At 43.0% G+C, this 24785-nt stretch overlaps 1 protein-coding gene across 1 annotated transcript in view; it reads right to left on the bottom strand.

Moving 5' to 3' along the window:
* The window catches only part of MEI1 (meiotic double-stranded break formation protein 1), a 66173-nt gene that overhangs the window by 29118 nt on the left and 12270 nt on the right, over positions 1 to 24785 (bottom strand). Inside the window, exons 8-19 of the mRNA XM_073213939.1 lie at positions 20784 to 20898; positions 19867 to 19983; positions 18308 to 18407; positions 18047 to 18181; positions 13132 to 13246; positions 12200 to 12291; positions 11268 to 11409; positions 9560 to 9671; positions 5744 to 5804; positions 4654 to 4751; positions 1842 to 2010; positions 328 to 475 (exon numbers count right to left, since the gene is read on the bottom strand). Of these exons, the coding sequence (XP_073070040.1) occupies positions 328 to 475; positions 1842 to 2010; positions 4654 to 4751; positions 5744 to 5804; positions 9560 to 9671; positions 11268 to 11409; positions 12200 to 12291; positions 13132 to 13246; positions 18047 to 18181; positions 18308 to 18407; positions 19867 to 19983; positions 20784 to 20898 (1404 nt within the window). The remainder of the gene's footprint in view (positions 1 to 327; positions 476 to 1841; positions 2011 to 4653; positions 4752 to 5743; positions 5805 to 9559; positions 9672 to 11267; positions 11410 to 12199; positions 12292 to 13131; positions 13247 to 18046; positions 18182 to 18307; positions 18408 to 19866; positions 19984 to 20783; positions 20899 to 24785) is intronic.

Below are 24785 nucleotides of genomic sequence, written 5' to 3'. Positions count from 1 at the left end.
GTCCTGGCTGCCCCATCAGTTAACTGTTTGACCTAGAGAGAGTTACTTTCACCTGTCTTAATTTTCTTACCTGTAAAATGGAATGGTTCCTATAAAACCTACCATTCAGATTGCGAATGGACTTCAGAACTGTTGAATTAACTAAATTAATGATGTATGTGTCAGCACCATCCCCAACCTCCCTCTCTCTCTCTCTCTCTCACTCTCCTCCCTCCATCCCTCTCTGTCACCTCCCTTCTCTATACATTTATCCTTAGTCTCTCAAGGAACCATGATGTAAAGAGGTGAAGGAGGAAGAGGAACAGCCCCAGGCCTTGTGGTCCATACCTTATCTAGTGCACCATCCTTGTCCTGGCAGATTGCAAGCAGATAGATGGAGGCTCTGAAGACCGTCAGAGGGGGACGCTCGCCCTGGTCCTGCAGAGACAGGAGGAAGCTTTGCACAGCCACAAATAACTCTGTCTCTGAGACAAACCTGTCGGCCAAGCAGAGTCTGAGTGAGAAAAGTAGAGATGGCTGTCCTGACTTGCCACACCCTCCTTCAGTCATTGTTTTTCTGCCCCAGCACGTCCACAGCCTGATGACACCTTGCACAAAGAGTGTGCTAATATATACTTACAAAGCATTGTCACACAGGCACAGCACATGGTTCTATGCTTTGTGCAAAGCTCTGTTAGGGGCCAGAGACTCCTCACTCACACCTAGGAGGTGAAGCTTCTGCCAGCTGGACCAGCACAGTCAAAGAGAAGGATGCTAATTCTGGGGCTCAAGAGTCTCTGCTGTGGTATCCAGCCCACCCCTCTTTATCATTAAACATTTGTGTGTTTGGTGGGCTATTTCTGAAGAAGGGAGACATCTATGGCTGTACATGCAAGGGAGATGGGGGTGAGGAGACTGACTTTTCAGTCTTTTATATAAAGAGTAAAGTATAAAAGGTATGTACCCTTTTAAACCTTTTAAATTTTCTACCTGCGTATGTCTCACTTATTAGATTAAGTACCTAACAAAATTAAACACTTTTAAATGGTGATACTAAATGTAAACATTATCCTGGATTGTGTTCTGGAACAGGAAACAGTAAAGGAAAAACTGGTGAAATTTGAATAAAGTTTAGTTAACAGTAAGGTACCATTACATATCTGGTCAAATGATTTTCAACCAGGATGCCAAGACCACATAATGGGGAAGGGACAGCCTTTTCAACAGATGGTGCTGGGAAAACTGGATATCCACATGTAAAAGAATGAATGACATTGTATCCTTGCCTTACATGACATAAAAAATTAACCCAAAAAGGATGGAGACCTAAATGTAAGACCATAAGCTTAATGGGTAGGAGGCTTTACTTTAGAGTGATGGAAATGTTTTGGAACCAAATAGAGATGGTGGTTGCACAACACTGTGAATAGGCTAAATGCACTGAACTGTTTACTTTAAAATGGGTAGTTTCATATTATATGAATTTTACCTCAATAATTATTTTTTAAAGCTTAAGGTAGAACAGTCCTTTGATTTTATAATTTTAATAGATTGTATAGTGATTCTTAAAACCAAAGTAAACTACTGGAATTTTTTTCTGTGCACAAACAACATCCTCAAGAATACCAAGGAATTCTCATTAGCACTCTAAGACTGTCTCTCAGCACTGTGACTACCCACCTGTCTTGACCTGCCTCCAAGCTGTGAGCACTTCAGGAACACAACCCATTTCTACTTCATTTATCTTTGTGTCCCCAGTGTCCAATACCAGGCTTGGAGAGGATGCCTCTGCGAATATTTCCTGAACAGAACTGAGCTACAGATGTGGGACCCACCGTAAGCCACCAGCTCCAAACACTGACCTGTCCTCATGTACGTAGGCCAGGTAGAAGAGAAGCAGGATGCAGTACTGTCTTTGGCGAGCAGTTCCCTCCACATGCTGGCGATCAGACAGAAAGACAAGGCTTTCAGAGCTCCTGCTGCTTATCTGGGGCAGCCCATGCTGCAGGAATGCAGACACTGTAGAGAGTTCTGGGGAGGGTAAGCAGATAAGCAGGCTAAGAAAGCTACAGAGAGAACATAGGAGAACAGGTAATGAGCAAATGAGTACCTGCTAATTGAACAATACTGCACAGGGTAGCAAAGGCACCTACAGGATATAAAGGAAATCAGTCTCCTCTTCCTTCAGCCTTCAGCCTACCAGAAGGGACAAATGGTGACACATGGAAGGACATGGATACATTCCTTCCTTCATTCATTTGGCCAATGTTCACTGAGTGGCTACTCCAGCCCAGGCTGTGAGACACAGGCCCCACCTCCAAGAATGGGTGACTGGTGGGAAAAGACAGATAATGAGACAGACAATTGCAGAACATGTGATCACTGCCATGTTCAAGCATGGAGGAGGGAGTGACTGACACCACCTGGGGTGGGGAGGGCAAGCTCAAAGGGAGGGAACTGTGGAGCGTGAGCAGAAAACACGCAGAGAAGGGAGGGAAAAGAATCCTAGGGACAGAAAGCAAGGCGTTCAGAGGCCGGGAGGCACATGAGAGCATGTCACCTTTAAGGAGGGTCAAGCAGTCCAGTCTCACTGAACGGTCAGTAAATAGGTGTGGATGTCAGCAACTGTAAAACTCTGTGATATCATTTGTAGCTAGACTGTGAGAGACACTGAATACCAGGAAAGAATTGGATTTTATCCTTAGGGCAGATTTCTGGATTTCTTATGAAACTTCTGTTTCATAAAAGAAAGGATATTTTAATAATAAAAGAGTATGGAAAAAAAGGACTTGAGAGCTTAAAATCTGAATAAAGCCAATTTATGGACAACTCACCATATTATTTTCCATATTTCTCCATGAACCAGAGAAAACTCCATTACTGTCTGACAATTTCCCTGATATTTGGAGACCATGGGTGAAGGCCTGGGAGTTGAGATGTTAAGACTTGGTTTTCAGACAGATCCTTTCAGCAGTACGTGGAGATTTTTTGGATGAGAGACTGAAAGCAGGGGGCCAACTTGCAGGTCAAATGAAAGACTATGTCCTTCAAGCACAGTGGACTTAGGGTCAAATGCAGGGTGAGAATGGAGAATGTCCCACAGCAATTTAATAGTAGAGCTAGGTCAGTTTTCCTAATTCTAAGTTGAGTGCTTTTTCTACCAAAGCACACTGTGATCATTACAGTAAAAATGAACCTAACACCCTTGAGCCTTGCATGTCTACCTGTCCTATCTCCTGATACATAAAAGAAAGAGGCGGTCTGCATGTAAGGTGTGCCATTCTCCCTGGTCCTCAGAGTTTGTCAAGAGCTCAGAGTCAAAGGGGACAAATATGTGGGGCCCCTCCTATTTATGGGAGGGGGACAGCAGTGGGGCTATCAAAAGCACAAGGAGCTGCTGTGAAGCACTGCCAACATGGCCTTAGACTACCACCATGGTGGAAGTCTTTAAACTGTTCTCTCTGTGGGCCGACCACACCTGAACAGGCAGAGAGCCGATATCCATGCGGAGAGGGGACGCATGTATAGTGAGAGACCTAGGAGCCAAGCCATGTTGGAAGGAATGAGAATATCCACCTGGGCTGCTGTTCCCTGCAGCATTGTGTCTGAGAAAAGACAAAAGAGAAAGAGAGATTTGGGAAGTGGAGGGAGATAGCACAGTCTTCGTAAATGTAAAAAGATGAAACACAGCCAGCACCAAGTCTTACCCACAAAGAAGGTTTAATGTTTGTTGAATGAATAAATAAAACAATGATTTGAATTGTTTTATGTTATACCAAGAGAGAGGCCTAGGACAGAAGAACCCCTTAGGGAAGATTGTAATCATTACTGTATCATGGAATTTACCAAGTAAATGCAGCCTCAGGTGGTAAATCATAAATGGGAAGGTACGTCACTGCACAGCAGCACCTGGACCTCCCCTGGCAAACAGCAGCAGCTCAATACTAACAAAAGGAAAACCTTCCAGCTTTCAGCATTGCATCTACTGTTCCCTCTCCCTAGATTCTACATGGGTCTCCTTTACTGCACTCAGACCTCCACTAACATGCCACCTCTTCATGGAGGCTTTCCCTGACCACCCTATCTACCATGTACCTCCTCCCTCCATCACCCTCAATCCCTTTGCCCAATTTTATTTTTTTATGACACCTGTGCATTCCTGACACTGTATCTATGTATTTATTGTCTGCCTCTCCCATTCCATGAAATCAAGACTTTGTATTCCAAACTCTATGATCAGTACCTGGAACAGAGTCTGGCACATAGTAGATGCTCAAGAACTACTTCTTTAATGAAGGAACAAAGAAATGGAACAGGCTGCTCAAGATATTTTGAGCAGAGGTCTCCAGAGATAGTAAGCAGGGAGCAAGAGGCCTGGTAGGAGGAAGGGGCAGGGGAGATGGTCAGGAGGAAGAATTGTGCTTGGTAAGCTTTAGAGTCCTCAACCCTTACAATTTAGGGGTCCAGGAACCTTGGGTTCCATTGTTTTCTGATTGTTACCTCACCTCTCTGGGAGTCAGTCTAATTTCCTCATTCCATCATTCCATGATCCCTAAGCTTGAAGCAAAGGGATCTTATTATCATTACTGACTCATTACCCAGTCAATCAGCAAGGCATCCAGACTCTAAATGACCACCACAGACCTCAAGAGTGGTCAAACTACAGCATCTTACCTTCTTCAGAAGGTGGTCCTGTCTTCTCTGGAGCTGAGAGGAGGTTGAGGCACATGTAGTACAAGAAAGTGGAACACACCTGGTTCAGGGCTGAGTGACTTAAAGGGGGAAGAGGAAGAGAGAGCGAGAGGGCATTGCTACTTTGGCTGGGATAGCATTACCCCTGCCATATACTGGGAACCACTGTTTTCTGTCAGAGCCCAGTGAAATTCTAACCAGAGCCCTGTAGAGGAGTTCTGGAGGTGGCTACGAAAATAAATATGGAACTTGGTGTCCTAACTGTAACTTAAGCACTTGACCCAGATAGGCATTCACTAAAATTTTACTGAAAAGATACATCAGGAAGGGCTACCAAGCTCCAGTTTAATAAAATATATGAACAAAAGAAGTGCTCCTAGGTCAGGAAAGGGTTGCGGAGTACTAGGAAAGAAAGGAAGCTGTTGAACCCAAGACGACCAGTCAAGGAGAACTACAAATACCCAAAACGGTGGCTTTGAATCCAGATGGATCCCTGTATTCTCTCATTAACACTGGGTGTTTTATTCAGAGATACAGAAGGTGAACTAGATACTGTATTGTACTCACCATGCAGGCTGTAGGCAGTTAACAAATGGAACCAGCCAAGTAAATGCAGATTCAGGTGGCAAATCATAAACGGGAAGGGACGGAAGGCTGCTCTAGAAGCCTAACAAGACAGACTGAGGTGGCAACCTCTCTACTTGAACAAGTTTTTCCTCTGGAATTGCTGGGCTGGCAGCAACTATATGACTCTTTCTTGATGGACACTGTATCCACTACCCTCTGAGGGCCTTGGTTCCCCCATTTGTAAAATAAGGGGTTAGACAAATGATCCCTAAGAGCCTACCCAGTTTTGCTGTGACAGGAGCCCATCCAAGTATCATGGAGTGAGAGCCTTACCAGAACCAGGTAACATAAAAACTATAGAAGCATGTCCAGCCCATACCACCAACTGATGAACAATTCTGACAGTGTCATTTCCCCCATAGTCCTATGACTAAACCACACCAGTCAGAAATTTCCACTTGATATCAGCCCCTTTGCCACTAATTTTGCTTGGGAACATACATACCTCAGGCTGCTGCAGAACCTAGCCTTTACTTCCAGGGTCAGTCGTATGAAAGATGAGGAAGCTTAAGAAAAGTGGGAAGAAAGCAGAAAGCAGTTCAAAGCAGATGTGTTACAGACAGTCTCAAGTCTGGGTGGTACCAAAAAGCACTGGTTTTGGAGTCATGAAGACCTGGGCTCAAAATTTGCTCCATCAGTGTCTAGCAATGTGACTTAGAAACACTTGCTTAACTTATTTGAGACTCAGTTTCAGTATCTATATCTCACAAGTTGTTGTGAAGCTAAGTAGGATAAATGTACATAGTATCTAACAAACATGTTTAGCTCAGAGCAGGTGCTGAATAAATGCTCATCTTCTTCCTTTCTGAATTATCTTCCACTACAGTCTGCTATATTTGACAAGGACCTAGGAAGGACACATCTTGTTCTATATCTTTTCCCAATTTTGTAGAAAACAACCCAGTTTCAAATTCAGGAAGAATAAAGGGTAGTCACTACTTTATCCCAAATCTGGATTGCCTGTGGGGAAGGATGGGTTCTCAGACCTGAGGTCAGATACCAGTTTCTGCATTAGCTGGTGGCCCTGGCGCTGGCCCCTACAGTGCCTGCCTCCTCCCAGTCTCCCCCTACCCCATCTTGTCCCACACCAAGGCTCTCTGTCAAAACTGACCTCTGTCCTATCCATCCTGGGCCCCTGTAAAAGCAAGATTCTAGACAAAGAGAACATCAAGAGCTCCCACTGCACCAGCTCCAATATCAAGGATACTCTGCATTCTGTTCTGGAGCTAAAGCATATGGCAGGGAATTCATCCCTAAGAGTTTCACAGCACCTTTCTGGGATACCAGTCTAACTCATGATTCGCAGGGGAAGGGGGCGCCCAGCTTGCCTGCTAAAGGGTGCCTCCTGGCCTAGTCTCTCAGGAACCCAGCGTTTCTCCACCTTCTGCTCCAGGTCTCTGCTCTCTTGGCTGGCACTGCCTGCTCTCTTCCATCTTGCTTCTTGCAGGTTGGGCCCCCAGTCCTGCACGTGGCCTTTCACTACATCCCTTGCTCTCCACCACTACCTCCCACCAGAGAGCTGCATTTCTGCACCCATCCACTACTGCAAGACTGGGTCCTCTTGGCTCCTCAAGTTTTACAGGTAGGAAGAGTGGATGGAAGGAAGGAAAGAAGTGTCAGTTGTCACAGTGACTAAGGGGTACAGACATTCAGAAAATCTACATATGTTATCTCATTCAATTCTCATTATTGTCACCATGTTCTAGCTGAGGACATTGGAGACAAGAAAATTAATCTGCCCGATGTCCGTCAAGAAGGAGGGGGTGGGGTGAGAATGTCAACCCACATGTGCTGATGACAAGATCCTGATTTTGTCCCTCTCCCGCACAGCCCCCTACCCTCTCCTAGAAACTCCCACTCACATTTTTTACCTGGAATAGTTTCCTGCCTTTTCTGTCCTCTGTCCTTTTCCTGGAGAGAACAAAGATTCTGCTAAACTGTGATAAGGGACCTCCCCAGAATGACCTAGACCATCCATCAGAAACTCCCTCAAAATCCCTAATCAAATTTCCAGACCTGCAAAGTCATGCCCCTCATCTCCCCAGCTGTGGATAGTGGCCTCTTCTCCTTTCCAAGGACCTTGGCTCTGCTGATTACCCAGAAGTCTCTGTTACTCCTTCCAATCAGCTGCTAATCAAGATAAGTGTTTCTGAAGATAGGGAATAGAAAAACCCTCCCTAACTCCATGTCCCCCTCCAATTACACCCCCATTTCTCACCTCCCCCTCACACCAAACTTATCAAAAGAGCCATCTATCTTGTCTCTACTGCCTTACTGTGCACTCACTCTTCAACTAACTACTGTCTGGCTTCTGCCTCAACCACTCCACAGAAACTGCTGTGGCTGAGGTCACGAGCAGCCACCACGATGCCAAGTCCAATGGACATTTTTAGGTCCTCATCTTCTTAACCTCCTACTGCTCCCTAATCTACAAGCTCTCTTCACTTGGCTTCCCTAATGTCATACTTTTCTTGTTGTCTTCCTACCTCTCCAATGATCTCTTACCAGTTACTAAAGTCCTTTGGAGTCTCTCATCATTAAGAACATTAAATGTTTCTCTTGATTTTGTCTGGGTCCCTTTGATCACTTCATCTTACCAAAGATCTCACCTGCTCCCCACTAGAGAGTTGGCCCCACAAGCTCAAGGGTCTTGCTTGCTCACTCTATATCCTCAGCCCAAGGACAGTGCCTTTCATGTAGTAAGTGCTCAATAAGTATTTGTTGAATGAATGAAAAGCAGGATGCTAAATACTTCTATATCTACATATAAAGAGTATATCTCCCCCCTGACCTCAGAGTTATCTACCTAACATCTCCACTGGGACATCTCACATTTACCCTGACCCAAACGGATCACTTTCTCTACTGCCTTCCCAAATCAGATACTCCTCCGGTGAGTTTCCTCTTGATAAAAAACACCACCATCCACCTAGACGGCAGCCAGAAGCCAAGGCACGACCTGACCATTTCCTCTCCCTCATGCCCTACGTCTAACTGCTTTACCTCACCAACCCGAGTTAACGCAAAGGCTGGACTACTTGCCTCCAGCCTGCTTCCCTCTAACTCATGGTCCACACTGCTCAAAGAAGGATCTTTCTAAAACAGAAATTGGAGCCTGTCATTCCCCTTCTAATGTAAGACTCAAAGCCTCTAGGATAAAGTCTAAATTCCTCATGTGGCCAACAAAGCCCTGCATACTTGACTCAGTCCTGGCTACTCCTCCATGGTAGACTTCCCACTGCATGCGATGTGACAGGAATAAAAGAAAAGACATTAAACAATTGTAAGAAGCAAGCATAGCACAGAGATTAAGAAAGGAGGCTCCACAGTCAGATTCCCTGAGTTTGAATCCTGTCACGCCACTTCCAGTGTGACTCTGGGCAAGCTACTCAACCTCTCTGAGTTTCAGTGTGCTCATCAGTAAAATGAGGATAATCATAGAACATACTAGGGTTTTTCTGAGAAGTAAATGAATACATGTAAAGCACCTAAAATAGTACCTGACATATAGTAAGAATTTAATAATGTTAGTTATTTTTAGTTAATTGTTCTTTCCTTTCTTTTTGCTCCCTTTTCTGTTTTTGGCTAGTCCCCCTTCCCATTCTCTCCATCACTACCATTGCCTAAGGAAGATAAAGGAAACAGACTCCCAGACTTACTCTGCAGACTGAGGTGTTTATAGCATGAAAACTGGAGAAATGAGAAAGGAAGATTTACATTTGAAAGAAAAAATGACTGGTGAGAGAAGAAAATAAGGAAATGCAAGAAGTCCCAGAGGAGGCTTAAGGAGTCAAGAGTCATTTGGGTTGTTTTAGGAAGGCACTTCAGTGTACAGTTAGACAGCAGCTTTCACACTGTGTACCACTCCCCTAGAAGGCATCTGGAAGTATGTGGGATGTTTATCAGTTGTCACAATGACTGGGGGCATTCCTGGCATTGAGGGAGTCAGAGATGCTAAACATCTTGTGCAGTCTGAGGGAATATGGAGTGTGAGAGCAATGTGAAAGCAGGTACACTGTGGATCCGGAACTGGAACCTCCTTGTTGCTACCAGGGAAGTATCGATAAATCTGAGAACTGCCTTTAAGGGCCTTTGATTGCTGGATGATATTCCTTTCCATTCAACACCAAGCAAAGCAATGATATTAATTCTGAATGAATATGTAAACCTCCCATCACAGGTTATGTTCTCTTAGAGCACTCTGGGCAGCTGCTTAAGGTGTCTGCCTCCCTTCCAGTTTTCACACTTGCCGGCTACCTACCGAGCTTCTTGGAGAACTTCTCCTTCATGTGGGGAACAATAACAAAGAGACTGAGGAGAATCGAGAGGAAAACTTCCATCAAGGCTGGGTGATTGGCCATCTCCAAGTACCTCTGCAAAGAACCAGGAAAGAGAACACAGCCCAACAGGTCTGAGTCTCTGAAGAAAAAGCATCAGTAAACCTGGCATCAAATCTAGAAACAATAGACCAACCCCTTCCATTTGAAGGGCACAAAGAAAAGCTAGGGAACCTGAAGTCACAAGCCTCCATGCAAGGCTTATATCTTTATTTAATAAACTGTGTTAAGATACTTTACCTCTCTGGGCCTCTACTCTCCATAAAGAGTAAGACCTCCCTCCCAGAAACAAATGAGATGTGTAAAATGTACTAAACTATATTGCAGCGACACTCATGTTTCTATTAATATAGCCATAGTAATAATAATAGAGATTAAAAACTACCTTCACATTAATTTTTCATGTGATCTTTGAATAGTAATAAGGCAGCCTGGTATAGCAGACAGAGCTCTGGATTAAAAGTAGAGAAGCTTGGGTTCTACTTCAAGCTCCACACAAAGTTGCTATGTGTCCTTGGGTCGGTCACCCCCTCTCCTCTGGGTATCTCAGTTCCCTATCTGTAAATAGCCAGGGACTCAAAGACATAGTTCTTATAAATACCTTTCCTTTTGTTTTTAAACCAGGTTATTTTTTTTAATTAAAAAAGTTAATTCATGCTCATTAAAGAAAATATATAAAATACAGAAAAGGAAAAAGCAAGAATAATAAAATAATTCTACAATCTAATTGTAGACCCAGCTCTAACACTTCACAGATCAGGAGGAAAGCAGAGCAGATGAAGTAAACAACGTGCATTGTTCAAGTGTAACCATTAGTGCGTGCCAGTCAGGGCTGCAACCCATGGTTCTGGACAGCTACCTGCCTTAAGTCCCTGGCATGCCAGCTCACAGGCTTCTTCAAGGAAGAAAGGTTCTCCCACCAGAACCAGAGGATGCCTCCCTGTTGCCCCTGAGGTGCCCAGTAGGTGTTTTGGAGGTGCCCTTCACTGACTAGCAGGCACCCACAGGATGTCCAAATCTCAAACAGAACAGGGCTCACCCAAGGTCAGCTGAAAAGTCAACGCCTCTGGACCCAGATCTTCCTAGTCTCTCCATCTCAAAGTGCTCTAAACAAAGCTCTTCCAGACTAGCTCTCTCTTCAGAGTGGCCATCTCTCATTTTACAGAACACACATATGTGTCCTTAGCAAAGCCTCGATCACAGACACGCACCGCTGCTCTTTACTGAGCAGAAGGGCACATGGGTTCAGATATCAGCACCACCATGTACTTGCTTTAAAGCCATAGAAACATGACAACGTCATCTTAAAACTGGGGGAAATTATAGCGACCATCTCACAAGGTCAGCAGAATGATCAAATTAGGTAATGAATATAAGGCATCTATCACTCCATAAATATTACCTATTTATTATCTTATTACTCTTTCTACATTTTCTAAGAGGCATCTATTAGTTTTACAATGGAACACTACACTTTGTTTTCAAAACCAAAGGAAAAATGACTGGAAGAACAACACTGCCAAACCCTCAGAAGGTCCAGTTGAGTAGCCGCCGCCTTGTGTCTCTAGACTTGGCTCATGCTCACATTCTCCTCTCCAAACCTGATGCTGTGCATGGCTCAGGGAAACCTACCATCACCATGGGGATACAAAGGGAGTCGCAGACACTGAGAAGAAATTCTGAGAAGTCCTCCAAGGTGTCTTCCTTCTCAGCACTGGGAGCTGTGAATGGATTCTCCTGGGCAGAAGGCTCACTTTGGAATTCCACAGCCAACCTGAGAAATCAATGTTTGAGTACCCACCACTACCTATGCAATATGAAGGTTAGAAGCCTCCTCCTAGTAGGATGCTTGGGCTCAGAGTCCAGGGAAAGTATCCCCATCAGCAGATCTGGAGAAAATTCAAGAGTCCTCCGTGGGGCAGGGCCTGGTCCTTGGCTGCCTCCTTAGCTTTGTGCCCCCCCCTCCCATAATACGTGACTCTCCCACCCTACCACCTGTACCTCCCTGAACATGCCACATGGTTTGCTGTTTCACCTCCCTTTGCCTTTACATTTATTGCTTTCTCTGCCTGGAATGCCTTCCTCAGATTTTTGACAACGTAATGAACTCCACATATATACATGTAACTGTCTCTTCCTCAAAAGACCATGAGCTCCTTGTGGACAGGAGCCAACCGACTTATCTGTCTACTCCTGCCAGTTAGCACCATGCCTGACACACAGGACGGACAGCAAATATTTGTTAATGTGAACTGAATTAATCCAACAAGCATTCAGTGAACACCTAAAGTCTAGGTTATCTCGGAAGAGGAACAAAGCTGAATGAGACAACCTCACTGCACAGCAACACAGACTTCGCCAGGAAGGAATCCTTAGAAACCTCCTACTCTTGCCACCAGTCCTTAAACCTCTTTCACACACCACTCCACATACTCCACCCATCCCCAACCCCCCACCCCAGCCAAAGTACCCTGACTAGGCAGCAAAACATCCCATTACAATGTTGCTTCTAGAACTTCTTCTTTGTCTGATTCCCCCCAATACTACCTCCTCAGACCCCTCACCTGCATGCATTCCGAAATCCCTCCAGAGTGCTCAGGAGGAAGTCTCCCCTCCAAAGAATGGCCTCCTCTGACTCTCTACTGGAGGCATGGCCCTGAGGTGAAAAGGAGAGAGAGGAACCTATTAGTCAAGTATCTACTCTGTGTCCCAAACTATGCTTGGAAGACTAGAGACCTAGAATCTGTCATTCCCATACACTTAATGCTTCCCAAGTGATCTTATATCCTCTCAAATGCAGCCATCTAAGAGCTTTAAAAAAGTAGAAGAGGGAACCTTGGCCACCTGTCTTCCTGTAAGCCACAGGACTGGCTCTTGTTCTGTCATATGCAGAACAAGCTGTGGACATTTGCCTAACTAGCTGTAATGCCCACATTATTTGTTTCAAAACACATGAAAATCCCCACCCCATCAGGTGTGAAGAGCTTAGTTTCAGAAGTTTATCTTGAAAGACATAATCAGCATTCATAATAATAGTGTCTTTTCTGATATTTTAAGTCCATGTTCCATTAAAAGCCAGCAATTATAACACATTGAACACTGATAAGATTCTTTCCAAGATTCTAGAGAACCCAGCCTTAAATAATTTCGTAATCATGTTTACCATGACTGCTTGGATGGTATAAAAGACAAAACGTGTAGTAGGCTTGAGGACAAACACCCTGGGGTATACTATCCAAACTCAGATACCCGCTAATTTTGGACCTTACAGGAAAATTACTTAATCCCTTTGGCTTCAATTTCTTTATCTGTAAAAATAAGGATAACAATTATTAAGCCTCACAGCTCTACCGTTAGAGGGAAAAAAAATAGTATCTCACTGCAGATACGTGTGCCTAAGAAAAAGCTATAAAGTAGCACACAAAGATAAGGGAATTATCTTCCAAAAACACTCTACAGCATGATCTCCAGAAGAAGCAGGTTGCAGGGCACTGACCTGGGGTCTCCTGCTCAGTGGGGTCTGGGAAAAATCTGCACACCGGCTCAGCATGGCTTCAAGCAAGGCCCGCAGTTGCTTGTACTGCACAGGTGGGGCACTCTGATGGTCCTTCCTGCATCCAGAGAGACAAAAGCAGGCTTAGGGCGAGGTAAGGTGCCCCAAGATACCCTCAGGTTCTCAGGTAATGGGGGGCAGTGTGATGGATCACAATACAGGTCCAGGACCTGATCTGACTAAAAAAACTCTTGCTCTGACAGTTATCTAGCTGGAGGACTTTGTGCGCATTCCTCATCCTCCTTAATCCTCAGTTTCCTCCTCTGTTAAGTAAGTTATTAGTACTTTCCTCACCTAATTATTCTAAGGATCAAACTAGATAATGTAGGCCAAGAACTTAGCACAATGCTTAATAGATAGTAGGTCCTTATAAATAACAGCTATGACTATTATTATAGTATTAAGGATACAGGGGGTTTTCTCACTGAGAAGGGCCTTCTGATGAAAGAGGTACTATCTGGAACTTACGATGCATCAAGAGATGTGTGTGGCCACTGTTCTCAGTTAAGTGGTAATAAGCTCTCTTGGGGAAGAGAGGTCAAATTTGCTCTCTGTTACCTTGATAAGGAAATCAGGATCCACAGATAAAAGCTATCAGGACTCAGGTTTTATTTAAGTATATGGAAAAATTTTCTAAGTGTCAAACTCTATAGAGGTAGAGGGGACTATCTAGGAAGGAGTGAGCTCCCCACTTCTGGAGATTATAAACAGAGACAAACTATTTTTGGAGATTTGGTCATTATGAATACGGGATAAATGTGGAAAGTAACACTTAGGGTCCATTTCAACCCTCAGATTCTATAGACTCAGAGGAGGCAAGAGTCTCTGACTAGTCTAATTGTGAGCTCCAAGAGGCCAGGGACCAGCTCCATCCTTTCACTTTACCGAAAACAGAGCTAGATGCACTATAAATTGATGCTAAATAGAAAAGACATCAAATGAATGATGGCTACTTGATAGGGTGTAAGGTAGTTGTATTGGTTTCCTAGGGATGCTGTAATAAACTACCACAAAATGCATGGCTTAAAACAGTAGCAATTTATTCTCTCATAGCTCTGGGAGCTAGAAGTCTGAAATCAGGGTGTTGGCTCCCTCTAAAGGCTCTAAGGAGGAATCCTGCCTTGCCTCAGTTTCTGGGGGTTGCCAGCAATCTTTGTCATTCCTTAGCTTGTAGCTACATCATTCTATTTTCTGCCTGTCTTTATATGACAATCTTCCCTGTGTATGTGTCCATGTCACTGCATGTCCAAATCTCTCTCTCCTTATAAGGGCACCAGTCACTGGATTTAATAGCCCACACTGTATGACCTCTTCTTAACTCAGTTATATCTATAAAGGCCCTAATTCCAAATATGGTCACATTCACAGGTTATGGGTGGGCATGAATTTTAGAGGGATACTATTCAACCAGTGCATACCTAAGGAGGAACCTATGTTAACCCTAATGTCTGGGCCCTTTTTGAACTCGGAGAGTAATAATGTGTTGGGCCTTCGAACAGGCACTCAGTTAATTGTTTTAGTTCAGGCTTGATGTCCCCTTTCCTTTGTCATTTCTGTAAGCTCTAAGTTTCTATCCTACACTGACTGTCAAGCCCTGGTTCAGCCATCTTTAAATTCTTTTCAGCAGTTCTCACTCCTCATTCCTCCTTCCACTTGTCCTTCCCAAAGACCCACTGAATCCCAGCACCTCAGAGGGACCACATAGCAAACTTTCGGGGAATTAAAGGGAAAAGTAAAATCCTCTAAGGATTAATAACCAGCCCGCTATCCATAACTCTCCACAATTCTGACCCAACCGGCTTCCCAGCTTTTTCATGTAGTCCTCCCCTTCACACAGCCTGCTGGCCAGACTGGCTACTGTACCCTCAATAATCTCTAACCTTTGCTGCCCCACTCTGGCTAACCCTGAGCCTTCCACAAATCTAAATCCCTCTCACCCCTCAGAGCACAGCTCAAATACTTCCTCCTGCCTAAAAGGTGCTACCAATCCCCCCAACGCCACCCTCACGGAAACTTCCAGCTCTGCATGGGCACCTCTGACTCATCTCATGCTCCCTGGGATTCATGCCCCAGATTCTGAGATTCAAATCCAGGAAAGGACAAAGGAGGGAGAGAGACAGATTGAAGTCACTGTAACATAAATGCTATTTTTTTGTTTCAATTTTTAGAATCAACCTGGAGTCAAGTCACAAAGACTTAAATATGGTTACAGGAGAGATTATAAATATTAACAACCTTTACAATGTAAAATTAAAGGTACACTGAGAAGTAGAAGGTAGGGGAGAGAGGGGAAAGAAGCAGTTGGGTTAACTAAATGGGGAGTCCAGAGATACTACTTCAAGTTTGAAGGAACAAGAAATACAAGTTTTAAGTGCATTATTTAAAGGTTTGAATATATAAAATGTTAACTAGCAAAGATGCCAAGCAAATGTAGAGAAGACAAAATAAAGTGGGCTAAAGTGGAGAAAGACAAGTACTAAATAATTTCACTCATCTGTGGAGTATAAGAACAAAGAAAAAACTGAAGGAACAAAACAGCAGCAGAATCACAGAACCTAAGAATGGACTAACAGTTACCAAAGGGAAAGGGACTGGGAAGGATGGGTGGGAAGAGAGGGAGAGGGGAATAAGGGGCATTACAATTAGCACATACAACGTAGGAGGGGCACGGGGAAGGCAGTATAGCACAGAGAAGACAAGTAGTGACTCTACAGCATCTTACTACGCTCATGGACAGTGACTGTAATGGGGTATGTGGTGGGGACTTGATAATGGGGGGAATCCAGTAACCACAATGTTGCTCATCTGATTGTATATTAAAGATACCAAAATAAAAAAATCAAGACCTTAAAAAAATAAAAATAAAATAAAGTGGGCTAAATCTTGGTGTTTCTTAATGGCAAGTCAATGAATAATGCCTTAAATTGACAAATAAAGAAATAGCATTATAAGCATACTATTTAGATTTATGGAGATAATCACCAGAACTGCAACTAAAATGAGTGAAAATTAGTTTCCTTTAAGAGGTGGAGGCAGGGGACTGTTCCTGTTCATTAAAATCCTTCTGTGTATTTTATTTTTTAATAATTTGAATATATTACTTTGTTAGATTTTCTAAAAGGAAGAACATGGAAATAAAAGAAAATAAATAAATACAGGTTTCTTCCACTGCTTTTCTTTTCAAGAGAGGAAGCATCTTGCTAAGGAATAATTTTCCATCTTGACCTTAGGATCTCTAAGTCTCCCTATTCATGTTCACATTCCTCATACACAGGCGGACTAACCATTAGGAGTGAGGCATATAGCAGTGAAAAAGTCCCTGATCTCTTGGAGATTATATTATAGTGGGGGAGACACAAAACAAATGAGGAAGTAAGAACTACTGAGTGTTTGGTAGGAGCTTTAACAGCCTGATTGGCCAGTTAGTGAAGGATACTGTGAGATCTGAATGATGCGAAGAAGCCAGTCATACAAAGATTTAGGGAAGACTATTTAGGCAAAAGGAACAATCAGTAGAAAAGAAACTGGGAAAAAGTCTGACTAAAACAAAAGACTGAAATATAAAAAAGATTATATTCATGAAATAAAACCGCATAAAATGCTACTTAAAAACAAGCAGAGATGTTCCACATTGCTAATCATCAGAGAAATGAAAATTAAAACCACAATGAGCTATCACCTCACACCAGTAAGGATGGCCACCATCCAAAACACAAACAACAACAAATGTTGGCCAGGTTGTGGAGAAACGGGAACCCTCCTACACTGCTGGTGGGAATGTAAACTAGTTCAGCCACTGTGGAAAGCAATATGGAGGTTCCTCAAAAAGCTCAAAATAGAAATACCATTTGACCCAGGAATTCCACTTCTAGGAAATTACCCTAAGAATGCAGCAGCCCAGTTTGAAAAAGACAGATGCACCCCTATGTTTATCACAGCACTATTTACAATAGCCAAGAAATGGAAGCAACCTAAGTGTCCATCAGTAGATGAATGGATAAAGAAGATGTGGTATATATACACAATGGAATACTATCCAGCCATAAGAAGAAAACAAATTCTACCATTTGCAACAACATGGATGCAGCTAGAGGGTATTATGCTCAGTGAAATACGTGAGGCGGAGAAAGACAAGTACCAAATGATTTCACTCATCTGTGGAGTATAAGAACAAAGAAAAAACTGAAGAAACAAATCAGCAGTAGAAACACAGAACCCAAGAATGGACTAACAGTTACCAAAGGGAAAGGGACTGGAGAGGTGGGAAGGGAGGGATAAGGGGGGGGAAGAAAGGGGGCATTATGATTAGCATGCATAATGTGGGGGGGGCACGGGGAGGGCTGTGCAACACAGAGAAGATAAGTAGTGATTCTACAGCATCTTACTACACTGATGGCAGTGATTGTAATGGGGTTTGTTGGGGGGACTTGGTGATGGGAGGAGTCTAGTAAACAATGTTCCTCATATAATTGTAGATTAATAATATCTAAATAAATTTTTAAAAAAGAGTCTTAAAAAAAGAAAACAAGCAGAGAACTGGAAAGAACTCTTCCAAATTAAAAATATGAAAGCAGAAATAAAACACTTATTAGAAGGGTCAAGAAAATCTCCCAGAAATTAGTGCATAATGACAAAAAGATGAAAACCTGTCAGAAAACAAAGAAAATTAGATGACCATCCAGGATGTCCAACATCTGAATGGTAGTTCCAGAAAGAGGGAACAAAGTAAACAGTATTGGAAAGAAAAACATTTAAGAGAATTTCCCTGATCTGAAGGACAAGTACACCCAGGAAGCTGCCCTGGCCCTGACCTGGCATACATGGAGAGGTGGAAGTTTCAGGCACCTGGACCTCTCACCTCAGAAAGGCAGAAGCGGCCTTCATGGCCTCAGCAGCCACCTCCAGCACAGGGCTGCTTACTGCCTCTTGGAGGGCACGGCCAGCATCTCCACACATGGTTGAGCTTGTGAACAGCTTGATCTCCTCTGGCTGCCTGAGAAATGGTAAATGAGGAAGGAGTGAGTGAACACCTATCACTGACTCTTCGATGAGTAAATACTTCACATCTTTCCCTCTCCAGGCTGGCCCCTACAGGCCAGGTGCTCCACCCTTTGCTCACCGAGTCAGGATCCCAGCAAAGAGCAGCAGGCCCTGCTTGTGCAGCTCTGTGTTGTTCATCCTCACGATTCCCTGCAGGCTCCTCACCACCGACTCAATCCCTACCTCAAAACAACATAGCAGAGATAAGAAGAAAACAAATCCTACTATTTGCAACAACATGGATGGAGCTAGAGGGTATTATGCTCAGTGAAATAAGCCACGTGGAGAAAGACAAGTACCAAATGATTTCACTCATTTGTGGAGTGTAACAACAAAGCAAAACTGAGGGAACAAAACAGTAGTAGACTCACAGACTCTAAGAAGGGACTAGTGATACCAAAGGGAAGGGGTTGGGGAGGGAGGGAGAAGGGGATTAAGGGGCATTATAATTAGCGCTCACAATATAGGTAGGTCACCAGGAAGGCAGCATAGCATGGAGAAGACAAGTAATGACTGTAGCATCTTACTACCCTGATGGACAGTGACTGCAATGGGGTGTTGGGGGAGGACTTGATAATATGAATGAATGTTGAAACTATAATGTTGTTCATGTGAAACCTTCATAAGATTGTGTATCAATGATACCTTAAAAAAAAAAACATGGCAGAGGTCAGGGATTAAGGCTTGATACTTCCTTCCCTGCCTGCCCAGGAGAGGTGAGAATCTCTGGACAGAACATATTTGCTGGCAGCCTCACATAGATGGGCTCTGACAAGGCTGAGCTGATGGGATGGGACTGTGAGATCTTTGAGGACAGGCTTTTATCTGATTCATTGCTGTCTCCTGAAAATCCAGCACAAGCCATAGCACAGGCCCTGGCAATCAAGGTATTTAGTGAATGCCTAGTGACTGAGCTGTGCCTTCTCCACTAGCCACATTCCTATTGCTCCTCAGAAATCAGGTCAGACCCGCAGTCCTCCAGGAAGCCTTCCCTGATCTACTCAAGGAGAGCTCTGTGCCTACCCTGAGCTCCCACACCTCCTATGTGTCCCTCCAGAAGAGCCATAGTCAGCTTATTTCTCTCCCCTTCCAGAAGACGGGGACCACATTATATATCTCTCTTAATCTCCAGGTCCCACTCTGGTGCCTGGCATGGAATAGGAACACAGAACATAAAATGATTGACAGAATGTGCCCAGTCTAAAAATCCAGATATGAAATAAAAAGTCCCAGACAAGGAAAGTATCACTAGGAAGGAAGAGGAAGGGTCAGTTTCAAGAAACTTTGAAAAGATGAATCAGCAAAATTTAGGACTGACTGGATGGATATACATCTGGGCACAGGAAAAAACTGAATCCAAGGCTGAGTAAAGCTGTTCTTAAGATGCAACAAATTCACTTAGTGGCTAACAGGAGGACCCTTCTCTTGCTAAACATATATATTTCTGCTAATTAGTGAAAAGAACTGTTGGTATCACTGCTTGCTCATGGAATCTGGTAATGAGTTTGAGCTGATGGAAACGACCAGACCCTGCACCTTCCTCCAAGGTATAGGCTAGCCCCCATCTCTGCTATTGCCACCCAACTTCAAAGTGCTGTCCACTCAGTCCAGAGCTAGTACAGGGCCCTCATTACCAACCGTACACCGTGTGGCACTTGGAAAAGAAGAGTGGCTCTTCTGCCAGGAGTATCAAACAGTTGTAGCTGGACCAGACAAGCACTTCGCTGGAAGAGGAAAGATGCTCAAAGAGGAACTCTGGCCGGAGAGATGGGGAGAAAACAGTAAAGGAGAGCTGTATGATCATGATCCCTTAACTAATGCCAGGGCCTTGAATTTATACAGCATCTTACACCTGTTCCTTCATTGTTCACACACCCTCTCCATGAGACATGATTATTTAATTCACGGAGAAACCTGGAAAACACCCTCAGTCTAATGTCATCTTTTTAACAGATGGAAAAACTGAGATCCAGAGAGGTATTGTTAGTGGTAGAAGTGGGACTCAACTCAGGTCTCCTAATTCTCAGGATGGGTAGCAGCATGATATAAAGACTGTTAAGAGCTGAAATAGGCTTTATTTTTATATACCTTGACTAGTCCTGTTTTATGTGCCATGACTAGCCCTGTTGATTTAAATCAGTTATTTCCCTTCTCTGATCCTCAATTTCCTTATCCACAAAAGAGCAAAGATGAGGACCTAAATGTGGCAGCACTTAGCACACCTCAGGGCGTTTCTGGGCTTATAACAAGCACTCAAAAAACATCAGTTCCCTTCACCTGCCTGGTCCCCAGGTCTTTGTACCACCTTCATTTATTCCTTCATGGTCAAATAAATGACAAAAGTCAGTAACAGATTGCTTGAGGTCAGATAATAAGTCTATAGCAAGAAGACTCAGACTTTATGAGTCCTATTTCCTAGAGTCTGTCATGCACAACTGACCCTGCCACCAACCCATCCCTCTTGTGTGCCCTGCCAACCCCCAACAGGACTGCTGCTACTGGTCCAGTCAGAACTTGGGGGGCCTCAGTGGAGAAAGTTAGAAGGCATTCCCTACCTGGGATGTCAGCATGGATGAAGGCCAGGGCATGCTTCACTGGGGAGGGGACCAGCACCGCAGTTATACAGTGGGTGCTGGCCACCTGCAGAGTCTCGTCTCTTGAGAGGAGAAGCTGGAAAAACAAGCAGCATATAGTGCCACAGTCATGCTCCTGACAGGACCCAGGGGAAGTGGCCAGGGTGTGTGAGTCATCTCTGAATCCCTACTGCACTAACACAGCACCAGGCACAAGGATGGTGCTCAGGGAAAGCAGTTAAGGGTTATGGAAAGCAGTCTCTATGAACAGCAGCAGGCTGGAAATAGAATAGAAGAACACAATGGCACTCGAAGAATACAAATGCCACCACCAAGAAGGGCTCAACTTTCATTAACAAAAGTACTTTTGAAGCCCTTATCTGGTTTTGATGTTTGCAGCAAACCTGGGACAAAGCAAGGGCACATTCGAGGAAGAGCTTCACTTTACAGAGTATACAGAAGAGTTAATGTAGCAGGCCTGAGACTGTTATCCTGAGAAGGCCCTGTGTGCAAGGTTGACCACTAACTGGGTTTGGAAAGTTAAATTTGGGCAGGGTTCCCCCCACCCTAGAACTGGTAAGAATACCTCACTGACTAACCTATTTGTGCAAACAATGTAGTTCATGCTGAACATGTGCACTCTTTCTGAGAGTCTGGAATTTTGGCACATGCAAAGCAGAGGATGCCTGCATGACCAACCAGACTCCAATAAAAATGTTGGCACTCAACATCACTCTAATACCAAAACCAGACAAAGACACCACAAAAAAAGAAAATTACAGACCAATATCCTTGATGAACATAGATGCAAAAATCAGCAACAAAATATTAGCAAATTGAATTTAAAAATACATCAAAAAGATCATCCATCATGACCAAGTGGGATTTATTCCAGAATGCAAGGATGGTACAATATTTGAAAATCCATCAACATCATTTACCACTTCAACAAAAAGGACAAAAATCACATGATCATCTCAATAGATAGTGAAAAGGCATTTGAGAAAATGCAACAGCCAATCATGATAAAAACTCTCAACAACATGGGTATAGAGGATAAGTACCTCAACATAATAAAGGCTATATATGACAAACCTACAGCCAACTTAACATCATACTTAACAGCAAAAAGCTGAAAGCTTTTCCTTTGAGATCAGAACAAAACAAGGATGCCCACACTCACCACTTTCATCCAACATAGTACTGGAGGTCCTAGCTATGCCAATCAGAAAACACAAAGAAATAAAAGGCATCCAGATTGGTAAGGGAGAAGTTAAACTATCCCTGTTTGCAGATGACATGATATTGTACATAAAAATCCTAAAGAATCCACCAAAAAACTACTACAACTAATAACTGAATTAAGCAAAGTTACAGGATGTAAAATTAATACACAGAAATCTGTTGCATTCCTATATACTAATGATGAATGGGCAGAAAGAAATCAGGAAAACAATTCCATTTACAATTGCACCAAAAGAATAAAAATACCTAGGAATAAACATAGCCAAGGAGGTGAAAGACCTATACTCTGAAAACTACAGGACACTCATGAGAGAAATTAAAGAAGACATCAATAAATGAAAACACATCCCATGCTCATGGATAGGAAGAATTAATATTGTCAAATGGCCATCCTGCCTAAAGCAATCTACAGATTCAATGCAATCCCTATCAAAAATACCAACAGCATTCTTAAAGGAACTAGAACAAATAGTTCTAAAATTCATATGGAACCGCAAAAGACCCCAAATAGCCAACGCAAACTTGAGAAGAAGAATACAGCTGGGGGGATTATACTCTCCAACTTCAAGCTCTACCTCAAAGCCACAGTAATCAAGACAATTTGGTATTGGCACAAGGACAGACCCAGAATCAATGGAACAGAATAGAGAGCCCAGATATAAACCCAAATATATATGGTCAATTAATATACAATAAAGGAGCCATGGATATATAAGGGGAAAAAGACAGCCTCTTCAACAACTGGTGTTGGCAAAACTGGACAGCTACATGTAAGAGAATGAAACTGGATTATTGTATAACTCCATACACAAAAGTAAACTGGAAATGAATCAAAGGCCTGAATGTAAGTCATAAAACCATAAAACTCATAGAAGAAAAAATGGGCAAAAATCTCTTGAATATAAACATGAACAACTTTTTCCTGAACACATCTCCTTGGACAAGGGAAACAAAATAAAAAATGAACAAATAGGACTACATCAAACTAAAAAGCTTCTGTATAGCAAAGGACACCATCAGCAGAACAAAAAGGCATCCTACAATATGGGAGAAAATGTTCATAAATGACTTATCTGATAAAGGTTTACATCCAAAATATACAAAGAACTCAACACCCAAAAACAAATCAACCTATTAAAAAATGGACAGAGGATCTGAACAGACACTTCTCCAAAGAAATACAGATGACCAACAATCACATGAAATGATGCTCCACATCGCTAATCATCAGGGAAATGCAAACTAAAACCACAATGAGATAGCACCTCACACCAATTAGGATGGCCAACATCCAACAGACAAGAAACAATAAATGCTGGGGAGGATGCAGAGAAATGGGAACCTTCTTACACTGTTGGTGGGAATGTAAATTGGTGCAACTATTGTGGAAAGCAATATGGAGGTTCCTCAAAAAACTAAAAATAGAAATATAATTTGGCCCAAGAATTCCACTCCTAGGAATTTACCTGAAGAAAACAAGATCCCTGATTCAAAAAGACATATGCACCCCTATGTTTATCACAGCACTATTTATAATAGCCAAGATATGGAAGCAACCTAAGTGTCCTTCAGTAGATGAATGGATAAAGAAGATGTGGTACATATACACAATGGAATACTATTCAACCACAAAAGAAAACAGATCCTACCATTTGCAACAACATGGATGGAGCTAGAGGGTATTATGCTCAGTAAAATAAACCACATGGAGAAAGACAAGTACCAAATGATTTCACTCATTTGTGGAGTATAAGAACAAAGCAAAACTGAAGGAACAAAACAGTAGCAGACTCACAGACTCCAAGAAGGGACTAGCAGTTACCAAAGGGAAGAGGTTGGGGAGGGACGGAGAAGGGAATTAAGGGGCATTATAATCAGCACTCACAATATAAGCAGGTCACGGGGAAGGCAGTACAGCATGGAGAAGACAAGTAATGACTATATAGCATCTTACTACACTGATGGACAGTGACTGCAATGGTGGGGTGAGGACTTGATAATATGAGTGAATGCTGAAACCACAATGTTGTTCATGTGAAACCGTCATAAGATTGTATATCAATGATACTTTCATAAAAAAAACATTGGGCACTGAGACTCTAATGAGCTTGCCTGCCAGGCAACTTTTCACATGTGTTGTCACAAATTCATTGCTGAAAAAATAAAGTGCCTCATGTGTGACTTCTGGTCTTCTCCTGGTGTGACTCTTGGAAGCTTGTGCCTAGTTTTCCCCTGGACTTGACCAAACACCTTTTCCTTTTGCTGATTTTTCTGTGTATTCTTTAGCTATAATAAATCATAGACGTGAGTCTGACTCTACACTAAGTCCTATGAATCCTCCTAGTGAATTATCACACCCAGGGGTGGTCTTGGAGACCCTCAACACACAGAGCATGAAATTAAAGCTCACTGAGGTTGAGTTACTTACTCCAGGCCACCCAGCTAATAAGTGGCAAAGCTAAGTAGAAACCCAGGCCAGCCACGTCCAAATCTAGAAGTCTTCCCGCAACTGAAATGCTTCCCCCATCAAAATTCTAGATCAGGTTACTCCTCTACTCAAAATATTTCAGTGAATTTCCATTGTACTCTGAATAACTTCCAAACTCCTACTTGACACAATAACTATTAGGAATTCCTATAATAGTTTCAGAAATCAAGGAAAGGGTTAGCTACAACCAGATTTTAGGTGTAGTAGAAACTGGCCTTCTGGGGAAAATGAGGAGTAGAACATATATCACA

Source organism: Manis javanica, chromosome 10, assembly GCF_040802235.1.
Source record: "Manis javanica isolate MJ-LG chromosome 10, MJ_LKY, whole genome shotgun sequence".
Taxonomy (NCBI): Eukaryota; Metazoa; Chordata; class Mammalia; order Pholidota; family Manidae; genus Manis; species Manis javanica.
This window is presented reverse-complemented; position numbering and strand designations above follow the sequence as displayed.